General features: G+C 38.8%; 2 protein-coding genes across 7 annotated transcripts in view; both read left to right on the top strand.

Moving 5' to 3' along the window:
• INTS2 (integrator complex subunit 2) overlaps positions 1-9,450 on the top strand; it is a 64,044-nt gene extending 54,594 nt beyond the window's left edge. For 2 of the 3 annotated variants that reach the window (XM_031657490.1, XM_021929117.2), the window contains exons 20-25: positions 2,379-2,574; positions 4,830-5,081; positions 5,435-5,542; positions 5,676-5,781; positions 6,802-6,978; positions 7,084-8,339. In XM_031657490.1, coding sequence (XP_031513350.1) covers positions 2,379-2,574; positions 4,830-5,081; positions 5,435-5,542; positions 5,676-5,781; positions 6,802-6,978; positions 7,084-7,253 — 1,009 coding nt within the window. In that variant the 3' untranslated portion in view covers positions 7,254-8,339. Of the gene's footprint in view, positions 1-2,378; positions 2,575-4,829; positions 5,082-5,434; positions 5,543-5,675; positions 5,782-6,801; positions 6,979-7,083 lie in introns of all 3 variants that reach the window. The other variant, XM_021929116.2, reaches the window with a different exon arrangement.
• A 581-nt stretch (positions 9,451-10,031) lies between these two features.
• Positions 10,032-17,764, top strand: part of BRIP1 (BRCA1 interacting protein C-terminal helicase 1) — a 181,017-nt gene continuing 173,284 nt past the window's right edge. For 2 of the 4 annotated variants that reach the window (XM_003912850.5, XM_017950662.3), the window contains exons 1-3: positions 10,033-11,552; positions 13,581-13,703; positions 15,868-15,979. In XM_003912850.5, coding sequence (XP_003912899.3) covers positions 13,611-13,703; positions 15,868-15,979 — 205 coding nt within the window. In that variant the 5' untranslated portion in view covers positions 10,033-11,552; positions 13,581-13,610. Of the gene's footprint in view, positions 11,553-12,650; positions 13,237-13,580; positions 13,704-15,867; positions 15,980-17,764 lie in introns of those variants that run through there. The other 2 variants (XM_017950661.3, XM_021929118.2) reach the window with 2 other exon arrangements.

Genomic DNA, 17,764 nt, shown 5'->3' with positions numbered 1-17,764 from the left:
ACGGAGTCTCGTGCTGTGTCACCCAGGCTGGAGTGCAGTGGCTGGATCTCAGCTCACTGCAAGCTCCGCCTCCCAGGTTCACGCCATTCTCCTGCCTCAGCCTCCGAGTAGCTGGGACTACAGGCGCCCGCCACCACGCCCGGCTAGTTTTTTGTATTTTTAGTAGAGACGGGGTTTCACCATGTTAGCCAGGATGGCCTCGATCTCCTGACCTCGTGATCCACCCGCCTCGGCCTCCCAAAGTGCTGGGATTACAGGCTTGAGCCACCGCGCCCGGCCAAGAAGAGCACATTTTATAGTTGGAAAGTTAAATTGGGGTCAGGCTATTGAGGGCATTCAATATTAGGCTAATGTGGTTTGGGTTATAGCTTAGGAAAAGATGCTTTGTGCTAGATGGATTAGAGGTAAGAGAAACTAGTAAGGAAGACTAAATAGGATACATTTGATATTTAAACTTGTCTGTCATCAACCAAGGGATGACATTCTCCAAGTGACAAAATCTGCAAAATTAGCTAAATATGGTTTAGTAAGGTTAAGGTCTCATTGGAAATAGGAATCAGAAGAACAAACTGTATGTGTAAATGATGTTAAGTATCTAATAAAAGGAAAACTACAATAAATAACACTTCTAGAAAACAGCTGTTTCTCAAAAAAATGATTTATCATTGTTAAAAATCCACTGAAGTAGGTGAGCTTGCACATGAATCACTTCAGGTGATTCAGTTTTTAAGGAAGTTATTAAATTTTGCTATCAAATTGTATCTAATGTTTTTGTAACTTGGATTTTTCACTTAACAACTTGTGAGCCTTTTTTCATGTTAATATTCTTTTTTCAAATTTATTTTTATTTTTTGAGTTGGGGGTCTTGCTATGTTGTCCAGGCTGGTCTTGAGCTCCTGGGCTTAAGCAATCTTCTTGCCTCAGCCTCCTGAGTAGCTGGGATTACAGTTGTGTGCCACCGTGCCTAGTTTAGATTCTTTTTTTTTTTTTTTTTTTGAGATGGAGTCTCGCTCTGTCGCCCAGGCTGGAGTGCAGTGGCCAGATCTCAGCTCACTGCGAGCTCCGTCTCCCGAGTTTAGGCCGTTCTCCTGCCTCAGCCTCCCGAGTAGCTGGGACTACAGGTGCCCGCCACCTCGCCTGGCTAGTTTTTTGTATTTTTTTAGTAGAAACGGGGTTTCACCGTGTTAGCCAGGATGGTCTCAATCTCCTGACCTTGTGATCCGCCCATCTCGGCCTCCCAAAGTGCTGGGATTACAGGCTTGAGCCACCACACCCGGCCTAGATTCTTATATTAATTGGCTATGTGGTATTCCATTTTATAGATTCGCTATGCTTAACCCAATCCCCTAGGATATTTTATTTCTAATTTTTGCTATTATCAATAGTGCTGTGGTGATTATGTGCATTTCCCCATGCTGAGTATTCCAGTAGAACATGGAGAAATGGAATTATTGGGGCAAAAGTATTGTGCTCATTTTCAAGACTTTTATTTCATATTTTCATTCTACTATGTGGAAAGGCTGAACTGGGCCGAGTGCGGTGGCTCACGCCTATAATCCCAGCACTTTGGGAGGCCGAGACGGGCGGATCACGAGGTCAGGAGATCGAGACCATCCTGGCTAACACGGTGAAACCCCGTTTCTACTAAAAAAATACAAAAAACTAGCCAGGCGAGGTGGCGGGCACCTGTAGTCCCAGCTACTTGGGAGGCTGAGGCAGGAGAATGGCGTGAACTCTGGAGGCAGAGCTTGCAGTGAGCTGAGATCCGGCCACTGCACTCCAGCCTGGGCGACAGAGCGAGACTCTGTCTCAAAAAAAAAAAAGAAAAAGAAAGGCTGAACTGGTTTACATTCCATATCAGTGTTTGATATTATATACTTTCCTGTACTATTTTATATAATGTTTGCCAATTTGATAGGTGAAAATAGATTCCCATTTTAATTTATATTCTTGTTGGATTGGACATTTAACAGTATTTATTGGCCATTTTATTTTTTCTTTATATTTTAGCCTATATTCCTTGTTGACTTAAAGAGCTGTTTATCTATAAAGGATATCAAGTCTTTGCACATATATTACAGTTTTTTCTTCATGCATTATTGTTTTGCCCGCACCCGGTCGTCTTTTCTTTAGAGTTTACATTATACATATTTGACTTTAGCTGATAAGATGAAACAAATAATACTATTTATATAATTTTGAAATATAGAGAATAAGAAATATATATTAAACTTCTGAGAACGAGTATTTCAGTGGGAAAAGTTACTATGCGCTACTCAGGTTTTTCTCAGCATTTAAATTAAACTGATCATGTTCTGGCTAATTTATAAATTTATATCCTTTCTGATATATTTTTCTTCTTTGCTTTCCTTGTTTAGATGCCCACCACTGATGGATATTACCCTACACATGTTGAATGGATATCTTCTTGCATCTAAAGCCTACCTTAGTGCTCATCTGAAGGAAACAGAGCAAGATAGGCCTTCCCAGAATAATACAATTGGCTTAGTTGGACAAACTGATGCTCCGGAAGTTACCAGAGAAGAATTGAAAAATGCATTATTGGCTGCTCAGGTAAATTTTGCTAAAGTAATATTTAATCAAAAAGAGCAAGGGGTTCTCTACTAGTGTAATCAGTTGAATAGATGGCACATTATGCCCTCCGTGTACATTGGTGACATATTGTGCATTTCTTTTATTATAGAATCTATTACAATGATGTTACCTTTGCTTCTGAATATCAGATATATTTCTGAAATAAGGAATAATCTTCATGATATGAATGAAATAACCATTTAAATAAGATTTATATTTTAGTAAAATTTTAGTGTTTACCTATTCTGAGTTTAGAGTTATATGTTTATTCATTCAGCAAATTTTTTTTTTTTTTTTGAGACAGAGTTTTGCCCTGTCACCCAGGCTGAAGTACAGTGGTATGATCTTGGCTCAGTGCAACATCTGCCTCAGTTCTCCTGCCTCAGCCTCCTGAGTAGCTGGGACTACAGGCACATGCCACCATGCCTGGCTAATTTTTGTATTTTTAGAGACAGGGTTTTGCTGTGTTGGCCAGGCTGGTCTCGAACTCCTGACTTCAGGTGATCCACCCGCCTCAGCTTCCTAAAGTGTGGGATTACAGGCATAAGCCATGGCACCCGGCCTCATTCAACAAATATTTATTGGAATACCTACTATGTGTCAAGTATTGTTCCAGGAGCTGGGTATATAGTGGTGAAGAAGACAAAATCCTTGATTATTTGTTTCTTAAGATCAAATGTCAAATTATGGAGGCAGACAACAGAAAAACAAGTGCAGGTATAATAAAACGTCAGGCAGTGATAAACACCATGACAATATAAGCAGTTCAACTTTATATTTAGAAAAGTTTTTTGGCTGGGCATGGTTGCTTACACTTGGAATCTCAGCACTTTGGGTGGCTGAGGTGGGCAGATCACCTGAGGTCAGGAGTTTGAGACCAGCCTGGCCAACATGGTAAAACCCCATCTCTACTAAAAATACAAAAAGTAGCCGGGCGTGGTGGCACACACCTGTAGTCCCAGCTACTTGGGAGGCTGAGGCAGGAGAATGGCTTGAACCCGGGAGGTGGAGGTTGCAGTGAGCTGAGATCGCGCCTCTGCACTCCAGCCTGGGTGACAGAGCGAGACTCTGTCTCAACAACAACAACAAAAATAAATGAAATAAATAAATAAAATAAATCTGTTCCTAGGAATTTCAGATAAGGAATTAAAGATCATAAAAGCTAACATCTGTATAATGCTTACCATATGGTAGGTGCTAGCCTAAATTCTTTAAATATATTAGCTCATTTAATTTTTATAACCTACCTATGAGGTACAGAGTATTATCTCCATTTTTACAGAGTACGAAAATGTGACCCAGAGAAGTTAAGTGACTTGCTCATGGTTACACATTTAGTAAATGGCAGAACCAGTATTCGCTCCTAGGCACTCTGGCTCCTGACTCAACAACAACAACAAAAAACAAAACAATAACAATAACCAAAAACCAAAAACCCCTTTCCTCAACCACCATGATTATAAAGTAGTCTAACCTCACTTTATAATAATTAAGTTCTTAATCACTTAGCTCAAGTAATTGTTTTCTGTGTCTTAGGCAGTAGCTGTCTATCACAGGTGGATGTCATGTATTCATTTTTATTTTTTACTTCTTTCTGCTAGATGAGAGTGATTTTAGCTCTCCTTTATATATAGGGGCCTCAAGTATATTGCCATTACCCCTCAAACTGCTGCTCTATACAATGATGCTCAAGCCTGTAGACTGAGCAATGATTTGTGCAGGTGGAATGGATGGTAAGGTAGACTCTTTCCTTGTGAAACCAGAGCCTTAAACAGGTTGAAAAAAAGGGAAATCAGGATAGCATCCTGGGAAAAGTGGAAGATTAAGAGGAAGGAAGGGACATTCTGGTAGAAGCCATTTTTGCCTAGGGCCTGTTTTGGATGTAACTGAATTCATAATACTCTTCTAGTAGATATTCTTAAACTGGAGTCCATGGATCTGTCTTAGAGATATGTGACATCATTATGTAATGATGTTTGTTTATGTATGTTCATTTTTATGGGGAGAGGGTGCGTTGTTTTCTTTAGATTCCTAAGGGGTTCATAATCCTAAAAGGTGAGAACCACTGCTCTACAGATTGCTCACTTCTGCTCTTAGAAGTACCTCTTTGTGTATGTGTGTTTAAGAAATTAGTTATTTATCATTTATGTTCATGTGAAAATAAAATCCTGATTTGTTTTTTAAACCAGCTTCTCAGAAACTTCTTACTTTTACTACGTTTTCTTTGCTTATAGGATAGCGCAGCTGTCCAGATTCTCTTAGAGATTTGCCTACCTACTGAAGAGGAGAAAGCAAATGGTGTCAATCCAGATAGCTTGTTAAGAAATGTTCAAAGTGTTATTACCACCAACACTCCAAATAAGGGAATGGAGGAAGGAGAAGACAATTTGCTCTGTAACCTTCGAGAAGTTCAGTGCCTTATCTGTTGTCTCTTGCACCAAATGTACATTGCAGATCCCAACATTGCTAAGCTTGTTCACTTTCAGGTCTGTTTCCAAAGAATGATGCTTTGTGTTTGAACTTTATTTTTCTTGGGGGCTTTGAATACTATATTAACAGGACTCATTTAGAAACTAGAGAAAACACAAATGAACCATGGGCCTTTGCAATATGGATAAAAATCCAGATTTTCAGGTTTTTTTTTTAACCTAATGAAATGTTTGGTAGTTTAATCTGTATTCTAGTGCATCAGAAAAGTGAAATGCCAGGTTACATATAGGGCACTATAGCCTTCTGAGCAACTTTTACAGAAAGGAAATGAAATCTTTCATTTGTATTTTTATCTGTACTTTTATAGTTATTTTATTTCTGACTTTTTTTCCCTTTCTTGTTGAGATAGGGTTATCCATGTGAACTTTTGCCTCTGACGGTCGCAGGTATTCCATCTATGCACATCTGTCTAGATTTCATACCTGAGCTTATTGCACAGCCAGAACTTGAAAAACAGGTAATGAGCATTTTGGAGCTTTAGGACAATTGATCTCTCTCTCCAGTCTTACTAGTTATACAAAACCTTTTATAATGTTTAATACCTAAAGATATTCTTGAGAAACATGTAATATCTGGATTTTGTATTGCAGATATTTGCTATCCAGTTGCTTTCTCACTTGTGTATTCAATATGCATTACCAAAGTCACTTAGTGTGGCTCGTTTAGCTGTCAATGTCATGGGAACTTTGTTAACAGGTAGGTATCAACATCAACAAACATCTGACATAAATTATTATAGATCCTATATTTTCTGCATTTAGTGATTCAATATATTTTTTGTGTCACACTGAGATAGTATGATACAATATGTGTTAATACTAGTTTAATTTATGCCATCTTTTGAATTCTTCTTTTGAAAACTTCTGTTTACAAATGTGATTTATAGTGTAGTGGGAATGAATAGGTAGGCAAATTGTATTTTTCATTGTGTGAATGAGTATATATAGATTTGTAAATATAAGCTTTCTGTATTTTATAAATGGAAAACAAATATACTTTTGGAATGTAATTATATCAGTAGATACCAAATGTTTGCTTATTACAAATTCTCAGAGTTTCAGAAAAATATCATCATATGTATAAATGAAAGATAAATATATTAGATGTCTTCATAAGTTCTAAAACATATTCTGACATTTTAACTACCTTCTGGTTTGTAGAATAAAATGGTCTGAAAATAAGCTACTTTAAAATACATGAACTATAATTCAACCCTTAATATTATGGCTTAGTTAATTTAGTATTCTTTCTCATTATATTATTTACATAATACCCTATTGTTTTTCTTTTCATTGTATTTATGTCCTGTTATAATTATTTGTAGTGATTAAGAGTTTACACTGCCTGAATTCAATCTCAGCTCCACCACTAACTGGCTTGTGATCTTTAACAAGTTTCTTAACCTCTCTAATGCTTTTTTAAGAGTTTTCTCATATATAAAATGAGTGTCATAATAGTACTTTGGTCATTCATAAGATTGTAGGAATTCAATGAAATAATGCATATAATGTACTTATCACAAATCTTGGGCATAATAATTTGTATCTTGGATAAAGACTGAGACTACTAGATTGTGAGCTTTCTGAAGACAGGGGTTGGCTGTGTTTAGAGAACTTCATGTCTCCAGTACAGACCATAGTACCCCTTAGTATGTTGTATAAGCCATGTTGAATTTATATTTGTAAACTAAAATATTGTTTCATTTATTTCCAACAGTTTTAACACAGGCTAAGCGGTATGCTTTTTTTATGCCAACTCTGCCAAGTTTAGTCTCTTTTTGTCGAGCATTTCCTCCTTTGTATGAGGATATTATGTCTTTGCTGATCCAAATAGGGCAAGTTTGTGCCTCTGATGTTGCCACTCAGACAAGAGACATTGATCCAATTATTACACGTAAGTGGTAACTTATTTTCAAGGGTTACCTTAATATCTCAAACAAAAAGACCAAATTCCTCTCCAAATTTCTTGGCCTTAATGTTTTTTTCTCTTATGTTGTAGGTCTTCAACAAATAAAGGAGAAACCAAGTGGATGGTCTCAACTCTGTAAAGATTCATCTTACAAAAATGGATCCAGGGACACTGGAAGCATGGATCCTGATGTACAGCTCTGTCACTGTATTGAAAGAACAGTAATTGAAATAATAAATATGAGTGTTAGTGGAATTTAAAACAAAAAAAAAAAATGAAGCTGTTTGCTGCATATACCCAACGTGAATCTGCGTATTATAACAACTCTAAACTGAATGGGAACAGTAAAGTAATGTTGTGGAATCACTAAAACAATTCAATTCAACACGAATATAATTTAGAACTCTATGAGAATTATGCTTGCTTGTTTCTGATTGGCACGTCTTTGAATCTACTTTGCTGGTATGTTTATATTGTAGCAGCTGAGCTTTTTTTTTTCCACTGGGAACACATGTAAGAAACTCATTACTGGAAAGGGAATTTGGCCTTGTATTTAGCTTTTGAAGTGAAGACTGCCATGCCTTTAATTTCTTATAAAAATGAGTCTGTGGGTAGTCTTGATGTTTATTTTAACTGTGAGCTTGTAACAAAATGTGACAAAGATGCAAAGATGGGAGAGGAAAAAAGGGTAAAGGGAAAGGAGAATTAAGGAAATATTAGGAGTTAAAAACCCAAGTAGAAATCTCAAAGATTTGCAATACAAGTAATAGTAATGCAAGTTGGAATTCTAGTTCTCAAGAAAGAGTATTGAGAAGGTTTTTAAAAAGGCAAGTAGCTTTTGTAAATTATTTCTGTGGAATTACAGATGAGGATTTAAAGATTTCACATATTTGCTTCAATTTTTATTAATATATGAAGCCATATGTTTAAAGAGATACTTGAATAATTTGGAATTTTAAGATACTGGTGTAAAAGTGTTTACAGAAACATCTTTGTTCAAAGAAGAACCTGAGAGGAGATCTCATTTAGTTTTATGTTTTAAATTTATTTTTATAATGCTTTATTAACTTACCTAATGCTCAGAGGGGGGAAATATATATCAAATTAAATGAAGGTAGAGCAATAAAACTGATTGGATTAAAGAGCTCTTGGTTTGTCATCAGGATTATAATTCATATCTTACTCTGAGAAGATCTTTGAGTAAGAAAATGTAGTGTTTGAATCTCAGGAAAAGTTAAAATGTAGAAAATATTGTCTTGCTGAAGGATTTTGCATTCCTCTGTCAGTAATTTCCATTGATTAGGCAGACATATTTAGGTAAACCCTAATCATTAAAAAAAAAAAAAGCAAGTATCAATGTAGAAAGTACTTCCCTTTTCTCTCTCTGAGATATACCTCAATCACACACTTCCCCACCCCCAATTGAAACAGACCTCTTCACTTGTGGTTTTTTTTTTTTTTCCTCTGAGGTGGAGTCTTACCCTGTTGCCCAGGCTGGAGTGCAGTGGGGTGATCTTGGCTCACTGCAGCCTCTGCCACCTGAGTTCAAGGGATTCTCGCACCTCAACCTCCTGAGTAGCTGGGACTGCAGGCATGCGCCACCTGTATTTTTGTATTTTTAGTAGAGACGGGGGTTTGCCATGTTGCCCAGGCTGGTCTTGAACTCCTGGCCTCAGGTGATCTGCCGGCTTGGCCTCCCAAAGTGCTGGGATTACAGGTGTGAGCCACTGCACCCAGCCAGACCTCTTCAGTTGTAAAAGAAATTAGGCTAATAAGAAGGTGTAGTTTTTGAGAAATGAAATTTAACTTCAGCCTTTTCACTAGTAAATAGTCACATCTCATTTTCTTCCTTTGTAAAATGGGGTTACTACTGGCCCTACCTCACATTCTATGAGAATGAGTTTGTAGCTGTTTCAAATCATGAAGTGCATAGTATCACATATGATAGACTATTTATAACTTTTTATTAGATGCTTAATGTTCAATTAAGTAATTTTGATGTGAAAAATAAAAGCATATGCTTAAAAATAGCATAAGAATTTTCATATTTTTAAACAAGGCAGTTTTGTAGTCCCTTAAGATTAAATACAACTGCTCTTTTTTTTTTTTTTTTTTTTAAACTGAGGCCTTGCGATATTTTGTGTGAATAGATATGCCCTAGGAGTTCAGAAAAAGTTAAAGTGTGTTTTCTAACTAAATGCAGTGCACATTCCTGGATCAATTTTCAAAGACTGGTCATAACCTGCTGTGTTAAAATAATCACATATGCTGTTAATCATCAGATTTGTTGATGATGTAAATAAAATGTGTAAATATATTAGTAAATGTTAATATTCATGTATTTTAAGTTAAGGTTATGAAGTTTGTCACAATGTGTTTTTTTATTCAAGTGAAAACAGATGTGTGCAGCTATTTTGAATATTGGTTTATAAACATTCATATTCTTTATCAAACGAACCTGTAGTTTTTGTGTTTCATTCCACTAGAGTTAACCTGAAGGGAACAGTTCAAGGGACTGTATTCTAGGTCTGTTTGGCTCCAGTGCCTACGTGTATCCCTTTCCGTTATGCCACATACATTAAACGGCAATGCAAGGTGAGAGCCAATTGAAACCCTTATAATTTAGGAGAGGAAAATGAGAGTAGTTATACCAGAGCAGTTACTCAAAAGAGTTGATATTTTCTTTTTTTTTTTTTGAGGCGGAGTCTCGCTGGCCCAGGTTGGGGGGCAGTGGCGCGATCTCCATCTCAGCTCACTGCAAGCTCCGCCTCCCGGGTTCACGCCATTCTCCTGCCTCAGCCTCCCGAGTACCTGGGAGTACAGGCACCCGCCACCACGCCCAGCTAACTTTTTGTATTTTTAGTAGAGACGGGGTTTCACCGTGTTAGCCAGGGTGGTCTTGGTCTCCAGACCTCGTGATCCGCCCGTCTCGGCCTCCCAAAGTGCTGGGATTACAGGCGTGAGTCACTGCGCCCGGCCAAGAGTTGATGTTTTAAAAATTATAAAAGAGAAATAACAATTTGAAGGTATTTTTAACGATTTATTTTTAAACATTATCCTTCCTTTCACTGTCTTAACAGTAAATTACTCCATCTTTGCTCATCCATATATATTTTCACATTACTGAACCCCTAACACCCAGTTTGGGGTTTGCTTTGCCTTTTTTCACTTAACCTTATATGGGATTTTTTTCTTGCAAGTTTAATTTTTATAATTTTATTGGCTTCATAATGTACTGAATTCATCTATCATAACCACCTCCATATTACTAGACTGGGAAGTTCATAATTTTTTTCAGTATTACCAATAGGTATTGTCAATTGAAGTATCACATTTTCTTTCGTTTAGATTACGTCTTTAGGATAAATATCTGGAGCTCAGATTACTAGGTCAAAGGGTAGAGTTTATTTTTACGACTACAAGTTTTGTCATTTTTGGTAAGATATATCACAATTGACAGTGAGGCAAAGAAATCAATTAGCCCCCTCCTGCTGTTTCTTCCCAGCAAACTCCTTCCGCAAACTAGTTACTTGAATTTGAGAAACAGTATCAGGTTTTGCCTTTTGGGGACATTATTATTTGAGCCAAGTTTAGGTTATACAGATTTTTAAAAAAAACATGATTTGGCAAGATCGTGATGAACCTCCTTTTCTTTGAGTAAATTCAAGTACTATTGGCAAATAATAAACTGGTCGTGGAGGGATGGAAGGCGGAAAAACCTTAATGGAGGTAGAAGTGATCTGATGCTGGAGACCCTGAGAGCTTGTCTCTGGCTTATTTTAGTATCCGGGAAAGCCTTGAATATTATGATAGATTGTAGCCCGATGTCACAGAGCCTTCTTACTTAAGTTTGGCTCAGCAGCCTGGCAATTCCCGCCTCAGTCTTCGCTATCCTGGCTACTGCAAAGCTGGGTAATTTAAACTTAGAGTGGCACTGATGAGTGTTAAAAGAACTTAGCAAAGCTTAAAGATGTTTCCTTTCTGCTGGTCTACGGACCTGGAGAATGAGACTTCCAGTTTCTAAGGAATTTGCTGCATAGGCTCTATCGCCGGTTTCAAAAGTCAAACCGAGAAGACAAACAAACAAACTCTCCTTCAAACAAACACTAGGGATTTGCTGGAGTGGCCATAGCCTTCCTTTGCCGCCGCGTACCTGGAGCCTGTGTGTGTGTGTGGTTTTTTTTTTTTTCAGAGACTTCCATTGGATGCTGAAGTTCTCGCCCCCTCACCTCGCGCCGGGATTGGTTGATTCCTGGCCTTGGCGGGTGATTGGTCGAGCTCGCTGGGCTATTGGGCGCTGGGAGTCGAGGGGGCGGGAGGCGGGAATTCGTCTCGGGCTGTGTGGTTGAGGGGTCTGGTGAGTGCTGGGGTCGAGGAAAGGTACGGCGGCCGCAATCCTGCACTCCAGGCCGGGGAAGTAGCAGCCCCGCCAGGAAGAGGGAGTAGGAAGGGCGCGTGCCCTTCCTTCTCTTCCAGGGCTCGGCTTTATTTGCTCTCAGAAATCAGTTTCCTTCAGTGAATCGGAGCTCAGAGCGTTGCTTCGGTTTCCCTCCAGACAGGCAAGTCGGAGGGAAGTCAACGGGAAGGGCTTGAGTACTTCTGCACCGCCTGCGGGCCCATCGGTGGTGACTGGATCATCAGGGCCTCGGGGATCTCTACTGGCTGGGGGAGGAGGGAGATACGGGGCAGAAAACCTGAGGAGGGAGCCAGCCTATCCTTACCTCCTTTGAGCGCAGGCCTGTTCTTAGCCCGGGGCGTTGCGTTGCTTCTTGGCGGGAGGCAGAGGAGTGTGTTTATCCTTTATGCCGTATTTGGGGGAGGCTACCCCATTTTGACACTATTGTTGCCACAGCCGGGGTACAGGGCGGGCTGATTTCTAGATTTTATCTGAGTAACTAGGCCAGCGTTGAGTTGTTGAGTCATATTAAGAGGTTAGATTCCACCACACCTCCTCAGAGCTTTACAGATAGGATCGCAAAATGTTAGAGCTGGAAAATACCCTAGAATAATGAATGGTTCTTCACTTCTTTTGGAACACACAAGCGGTGGTGAATGTTATTATTGGCTTCATCATCTATTGAATTGCTATTTTAACTATCTCTTCGTCCCCAGATTGAATTTACAATTTTTTCCCACGACTGCAGATAATTCCTTATTTAATAACAATGCATGTAATTTCCCCTGCTATTTTGATTTCCTTGAGATATATTTAGGGGAAGAGAAATCTATGGGCTTTTTCTTCAGAAAAATGCAATCATGTACAGAAACTTATGCTTGCAATTTCAAGAGGTCATTGTCTCTGAATTACATCCGTGGATCCTAGGTTAAGAGAAGTGGTTTAGGCCGGGCGCGGTGGCTCAAGCCTGTAATCTCAGCACTTTGGGAGGCCGAGACGGGCGGATCACGAGGTCAGGAGATCGAGACCATCCTGGCTAACACGGTGAAACCCCGTCTCTACTAAAAATACAAAAAACTAGCCGGGCGAGGTGGCGGGCGCTTGTAGTCCCAGCTACTCGGGAGGCTGAGGCGGGAGAATGGCACAAACCCGGGAGGCGGAGCTTGCAGTGAGCTGAGATCCGGCCACTGCACTCCAGCCCGGGCTACAGAGCAAAGACTCCGTCTCAAAAATAAAAAAAAAAAAAAAAAAAAAAAAAGAGAAGTGGTTTAGAAGAGGTGAGGATTAAAGTGATCACCTCATCTGTGTCAGATCCTGGGTTAGGTATATTCTGCCCTGGCTAATTTTCATAAAAACCCTGTCAGGTAAGTAGTAGTATTTCAATTCCATATATGGAGAAAAAAGCTCTGAGAAGTGATTCACACAGTGGAATTCAAACTTATGACTGCCTTACTCCAAAGCCCATCCTCTTTCTATAATACTCTACTGACCTTTAAATAAAATTTTTGAGTGCCTACTATGTGCCAAGGCATTCTCTTTCTTACAACAGCCTTTAAGTTAAATTAGGGGTTATCACAGGTAAGGATCTTAGACTAGAGAAGTAAAAAGATATGTCAAAGATGACATACCTGAGTCCCTGTCAAAACCTGGTATAGAACCTGTGCTTCCTGACTTCTGGTCCACAGCTTTTTTCTTCTAACTGGAGGACTGCAGAAAGGGGTAACACAAAGGGGAAGAACAGGAGAAAGAGTGGTGCTATGGAGTTGTAGAGAGAGAGACCTCAGGAACTTATTTGTTTCTGTAGGTTGATTACATCTGATCTGTTACAAGAGCTCATGTTTAATCTGGTATGTACTGTATCATATTTGCACATTATTTCACTTAATCATTACCACAATCCTATGGGGTACATGCAGTCACTGTGGCTTAGAGAAGGTAACTAACTTTCCCAAAGTCACACAACTAATACCTGGCAGAGCGAGGGATACAAATCCAGATTTGTTAGACTCTAAGACATGCCCTTGACCACTGTGATTTATAAGACTAGGAAATCCTTTTGTTTCCATTTGTTTTGTTTCTACTTTTATTAATTCCAGTTTTTATTTCCAGATTTCTCTCTTAGTTTTGGTTCTCTGGTTTTCTTTGAAAGGCGTGTCTCAACATTTGCCATTTTCATTTATTTCTATTGCAGTTAGGAATCTGAAATAAACAGGAAAGCACTATGTCTTCGATGTGGTCTGAATATACAATCGGTGGGGTGAAGATTTACTTTCCTTATAAAGCTTACCCATCACAGCTTGCTATGATGAATTCTGTAAGTATTTTTCAGCAGTTAAGTTTTTATTAAGATATAGATACTTAGGACCCATAAAGTACATTGAGTATGTGACTGCATTCATATTCTCAGTAAATGAAGAATATTTTTCTTTTTCTTTTTTTTTGAGACGGAGTTTCGCTGTTTTTGCCCAGGCTGGAGTGCAATGGTGCGATCTCCGCTCACCGCAACCTCCGCCTCCCGGGTTCAAGCAATTCTCCTGCCTCAGCCTCCTGAGTAGCTGGGATTACAGGCATGCGCCACCATGCCTGGCTAATTTTGTATTTTTAGTAGAGACGGGGTTTCTCCATGTTGGTCAGGCTGGTCTTGAACTCCCGACCTCAGGTGATATACCCGCCTCGGCCTCCCAAAGTGCTGGGATTACAGGCGTGAGCCACCACGCCCGGCCAATGGAGAATATTTTCTGGGTTCCATTGGAAGAACATGTAACCTCTAGGAAACCACTGATTGCTGCTAAACTGTATATATCCATGATTAAGGCAAAGAAGAACATGCTGAAAAATGTTCTCAGCTCATTTGGAATTTCTATACTTTTAGTGAAAAACTGCTTTCTACAGAGTATTTACTATCTTTTACACAGAATACTATTTTTCTCACCATTGTTTTGTTTGGATCATGTAGAAAATTAATATACAAATTTGAGTAAACCAGCTTTCCAGTTGTGTTAAATCTATTTTGCCATATGTACTTCATATCTGGTAGCAAGATTATTAGTATCCTGAATTTGTTCTTTTCCTTTCCTAGCCATGTTTTTATACTTTTATTACATATATATGTATCCATAAATAATATAGAATATTATTTTACATATTTTAAACTTTGTGCATTGATGTGATATTGTACCTTATCTTTCTGCAGAACTTGAGTTTTTTAACTTAGCATTAATTTTAATATATAGCCCTGTTGATTCTTTTTTTTTTTTTTGAGACGGAGTCTCGCGCTGTTGCCCAGGCTGGAGTGCAGTGGCCGGATCTCAGCTCACTGCAAGCTCCGCCTCCCGGGTTCACGCCATTCTCCGGCCTCAGCCTCCCGAGTAGCTGGGACTACAGGCGCTGCCACCTCGCCCGGCTATTTTTTGTATTTCTTAGTAGAGACGGGGTTTCACCGTGTTAGCCAGGATGGTCTGGATCTCCTGACCTCGTGATCCGCCCATCTCGGCCTCCCAAAGTGCTGGGATTACAGGCTTGAGCCACCGCGCCCGGCCAGCCCTGTTGATTCTTAATCAATTTTAATTGCTGTATAAATTCCACTGGATGAATATACCAGAATTTATCTGTCCATTTTCTTATTGGTGGACATTTAGGTTGTTTACATTCTTTTGCAATTATAAACAATGCTGCTGTGAACTTTCTTTTTTCTTTTTTTTTTTTTTTTGAGACAGGGTCTCACTCTCGCCCAGATTGGAGTGCAGTAGTGCCATCTTAGCTCACTGCAACCCCTGCCTCCCAGGCTCAAGCTATTCTCCTGCCTCAGCCTCCCGAGTAGCTGGGATTACAGGGATGCGCCACCACGCCCAGCTAATTTTTGTATTTTTAGTAGAGACAGGTTTTCACCATGTTGGCCAGGCTGGTCTCGAACTCCTGACCTCAAATGATCCACCTGCCTTGGCCTCCCAAAGTGCTGGGATTACAAGCATGAGCCACCGTGCCTGGCTGCTGCTGTGAACTTTCTTACGCATTTCCTTGTGTTCATGTGGGAAAGGTTTTGGGTGTACACATAGAACTGAACTTGCTGGAGTTGGGCATCTTCACTTTATGAGAAATTGTTTATTTCTCTACCAAGTAGTTGCAACAATTTGTACTCTCACTAGCAGTATCCTTCATTGAGTTTTCATCAAAGATATTGATAGGTAGTAATGTATTCTGGTTTTACAGAAATCATTGGTGCTTGCATAATTCGGCACAGATTGCTCTTTTCATTTCTTCTCTTGTGCTTGATATTTTGGTAAGTCCAAGATAATCTTAGGGAAAGGTGTAAAGGAATACAGTTTGGATTTAACTGAATACGAGTTCCTTCTGCTATTGTTGTGTTCCCTGGAGTGCAATCTCACTTCTTCTTGCTGTTCTTTATACTTCAGATGGAGAGAGACCTTTATAAAGTTAAAATGTTTATTAATCTTTTTCATTGGTTCCTGTGTTCATAGATTCTCAGAGGATTAAACAGTAAGCAACATTGTTTGTTGGAGAGTCCCACAGGAAGTGGAAAAAGCTTAGCCTTACTTTGTTCTGCTTTAGCATGGCAACAATCTCTTAGTGGTAAGTAGTTGCTTGATATCTTCAAGTTGCTTACTGGGACCTGAAAAAATATAATACAGTATTCTTTATCCAGACTGGTTCAGCCATGCTGTCGCTAACTTAAATACTCATTTAATGATGTTTCTTTAAAATAAGTTATATATCTTCCAAAAGAGTTTCAATATGTTTAATTAATGCTAAAATAGTATTGAACATAATTTCTTTTGATGAGTTGAAAAGTCCATAAAGACTTTTGGCAGCCTGAGCAACATAGTGAGACCCCATCTCTACAAAAAATGACAACCAATTTTTGGTAGACTGAGGTGGTAGGATCGCTTGAGCCCAGGAGGTCGAGGTTACAGAGAGCTGTGATTGTGCACTTCAGCCTGGGTGACAGAATAAGACCCTATCTCAAAAAACAAACAAAGTTTTGGATGCTTAGAGTTATCATTATGAAAATAATTAGATGATAATTTGTATGTAAAAGATGCAAGAGGTGGGCTGTCATGATGCTATAACACATACTAATTGCTTTTTTTTAGGGGGGAAATCCTTTAATATATTTGCTTATCTGTTCCTTTCTCATAACATTAGCACATGGGATATATAAAAAATAATGCATTCTAGTTGATTTTTCTACTTGTTTAAATGCCAGATAAACAGAACTTTAGTATAATATTGTTTGTATGAATCTATATTACTTCCCACTACTTTTCCTTTTTTTTTTTTTTTTTTTTTTGAGTGGAGTCACCCAGGATGGAGCATAGTGATGTGATCATAGCTCACTGTAAACTCAAACTCCTGGGCTCAAATGATTCTCCTACTTCAGCCTCTTAAGTAGTTGGGATTACAAGCATGAGCCACCAGGCCAAGCTATTTTTACTTTGTTTGCTAACAAATGCCTATTAATATTTACTTTTATGAAAGACTATATAAACTACATAGTGAATCAGAAATATAATATTGGATACATTTTAGTTACATTAGATGGCTTTAACCTAAAGTATTAGGAGAATTTGCGGTTAAACATGGTATGTGTATATATGTATGTATGTGTATATAGGTGTATATATATGCATTTTTAAATGAAATGTTTGTTACTAATAAGAATATATTAAGGCCGGGCACAGTGGCTCACGCCTGTAATCCCAGCACTTTGGGAGGCCAAGGCGGGTGGATCACCTGAGGTTTGGCGTTTGAGACCAGCCTGACCAACGTGGAGAAACCCTGTCTCTACTAAAAATACAAAATTAGCTGTGCAAGGTGGTGTGTGCCTGTAATCCCAGCTTCTCGAGAGGCTGAGGCAGGAGAATTGCTTGAATCCAGGAGGTGGAGGTCGCAGTGAGCCAAGATCGCGCCATTGCACTTCAGCCTGGGCAACAGGAGCGAAACTGTTTCCAAAAAAAAAAAGTAAGTATTTCATAAGCTTTTGGTTGTTCATTTTGATTCTTACTGATGCTAATTTTGGAAAAAATGAGTTTATCAGTACTAACATCAGGTCTTAATGGCAGATGTCTGGAAAATAGAATTAGAAATATTTATGTGGTACAAATGGGAAAACAATGTCAATACTAATTATTTTAAAAAATAAATTATTTAGCTTTTTTGGGGGTATATGAATTGTACATTTGGATACAAGGTAGGCACACAATGTAAACTTACTACAATTTGGTATTGTATTTAGGCACTAAAATTACCTATTTTATTGATTTGAATATTGACCTTAAAATGTATTTTGATGCAAGTATCAGAATTAATACATCAAAAAACATGTTTCTGGCCGGACGCGGTGGCTCACGCCTGTAA

Source organism: Papio anubis, chromosome 17 (assembly GCF_008728515.1).
Source record: "Papio anubis isolate 15944 chromosome 17, Panubis1.0, whole genome shotgun sequence".
NCBI lineage: Eukaryota > Metazoa > Chordata > Mammalia > Primates > Cercopithecidae > Papio > Papio anubis.
Note: the sequence above shows the minus strand (reverse complement) of the source record. Positions and strands in the feature narration are given on the sequence as shown.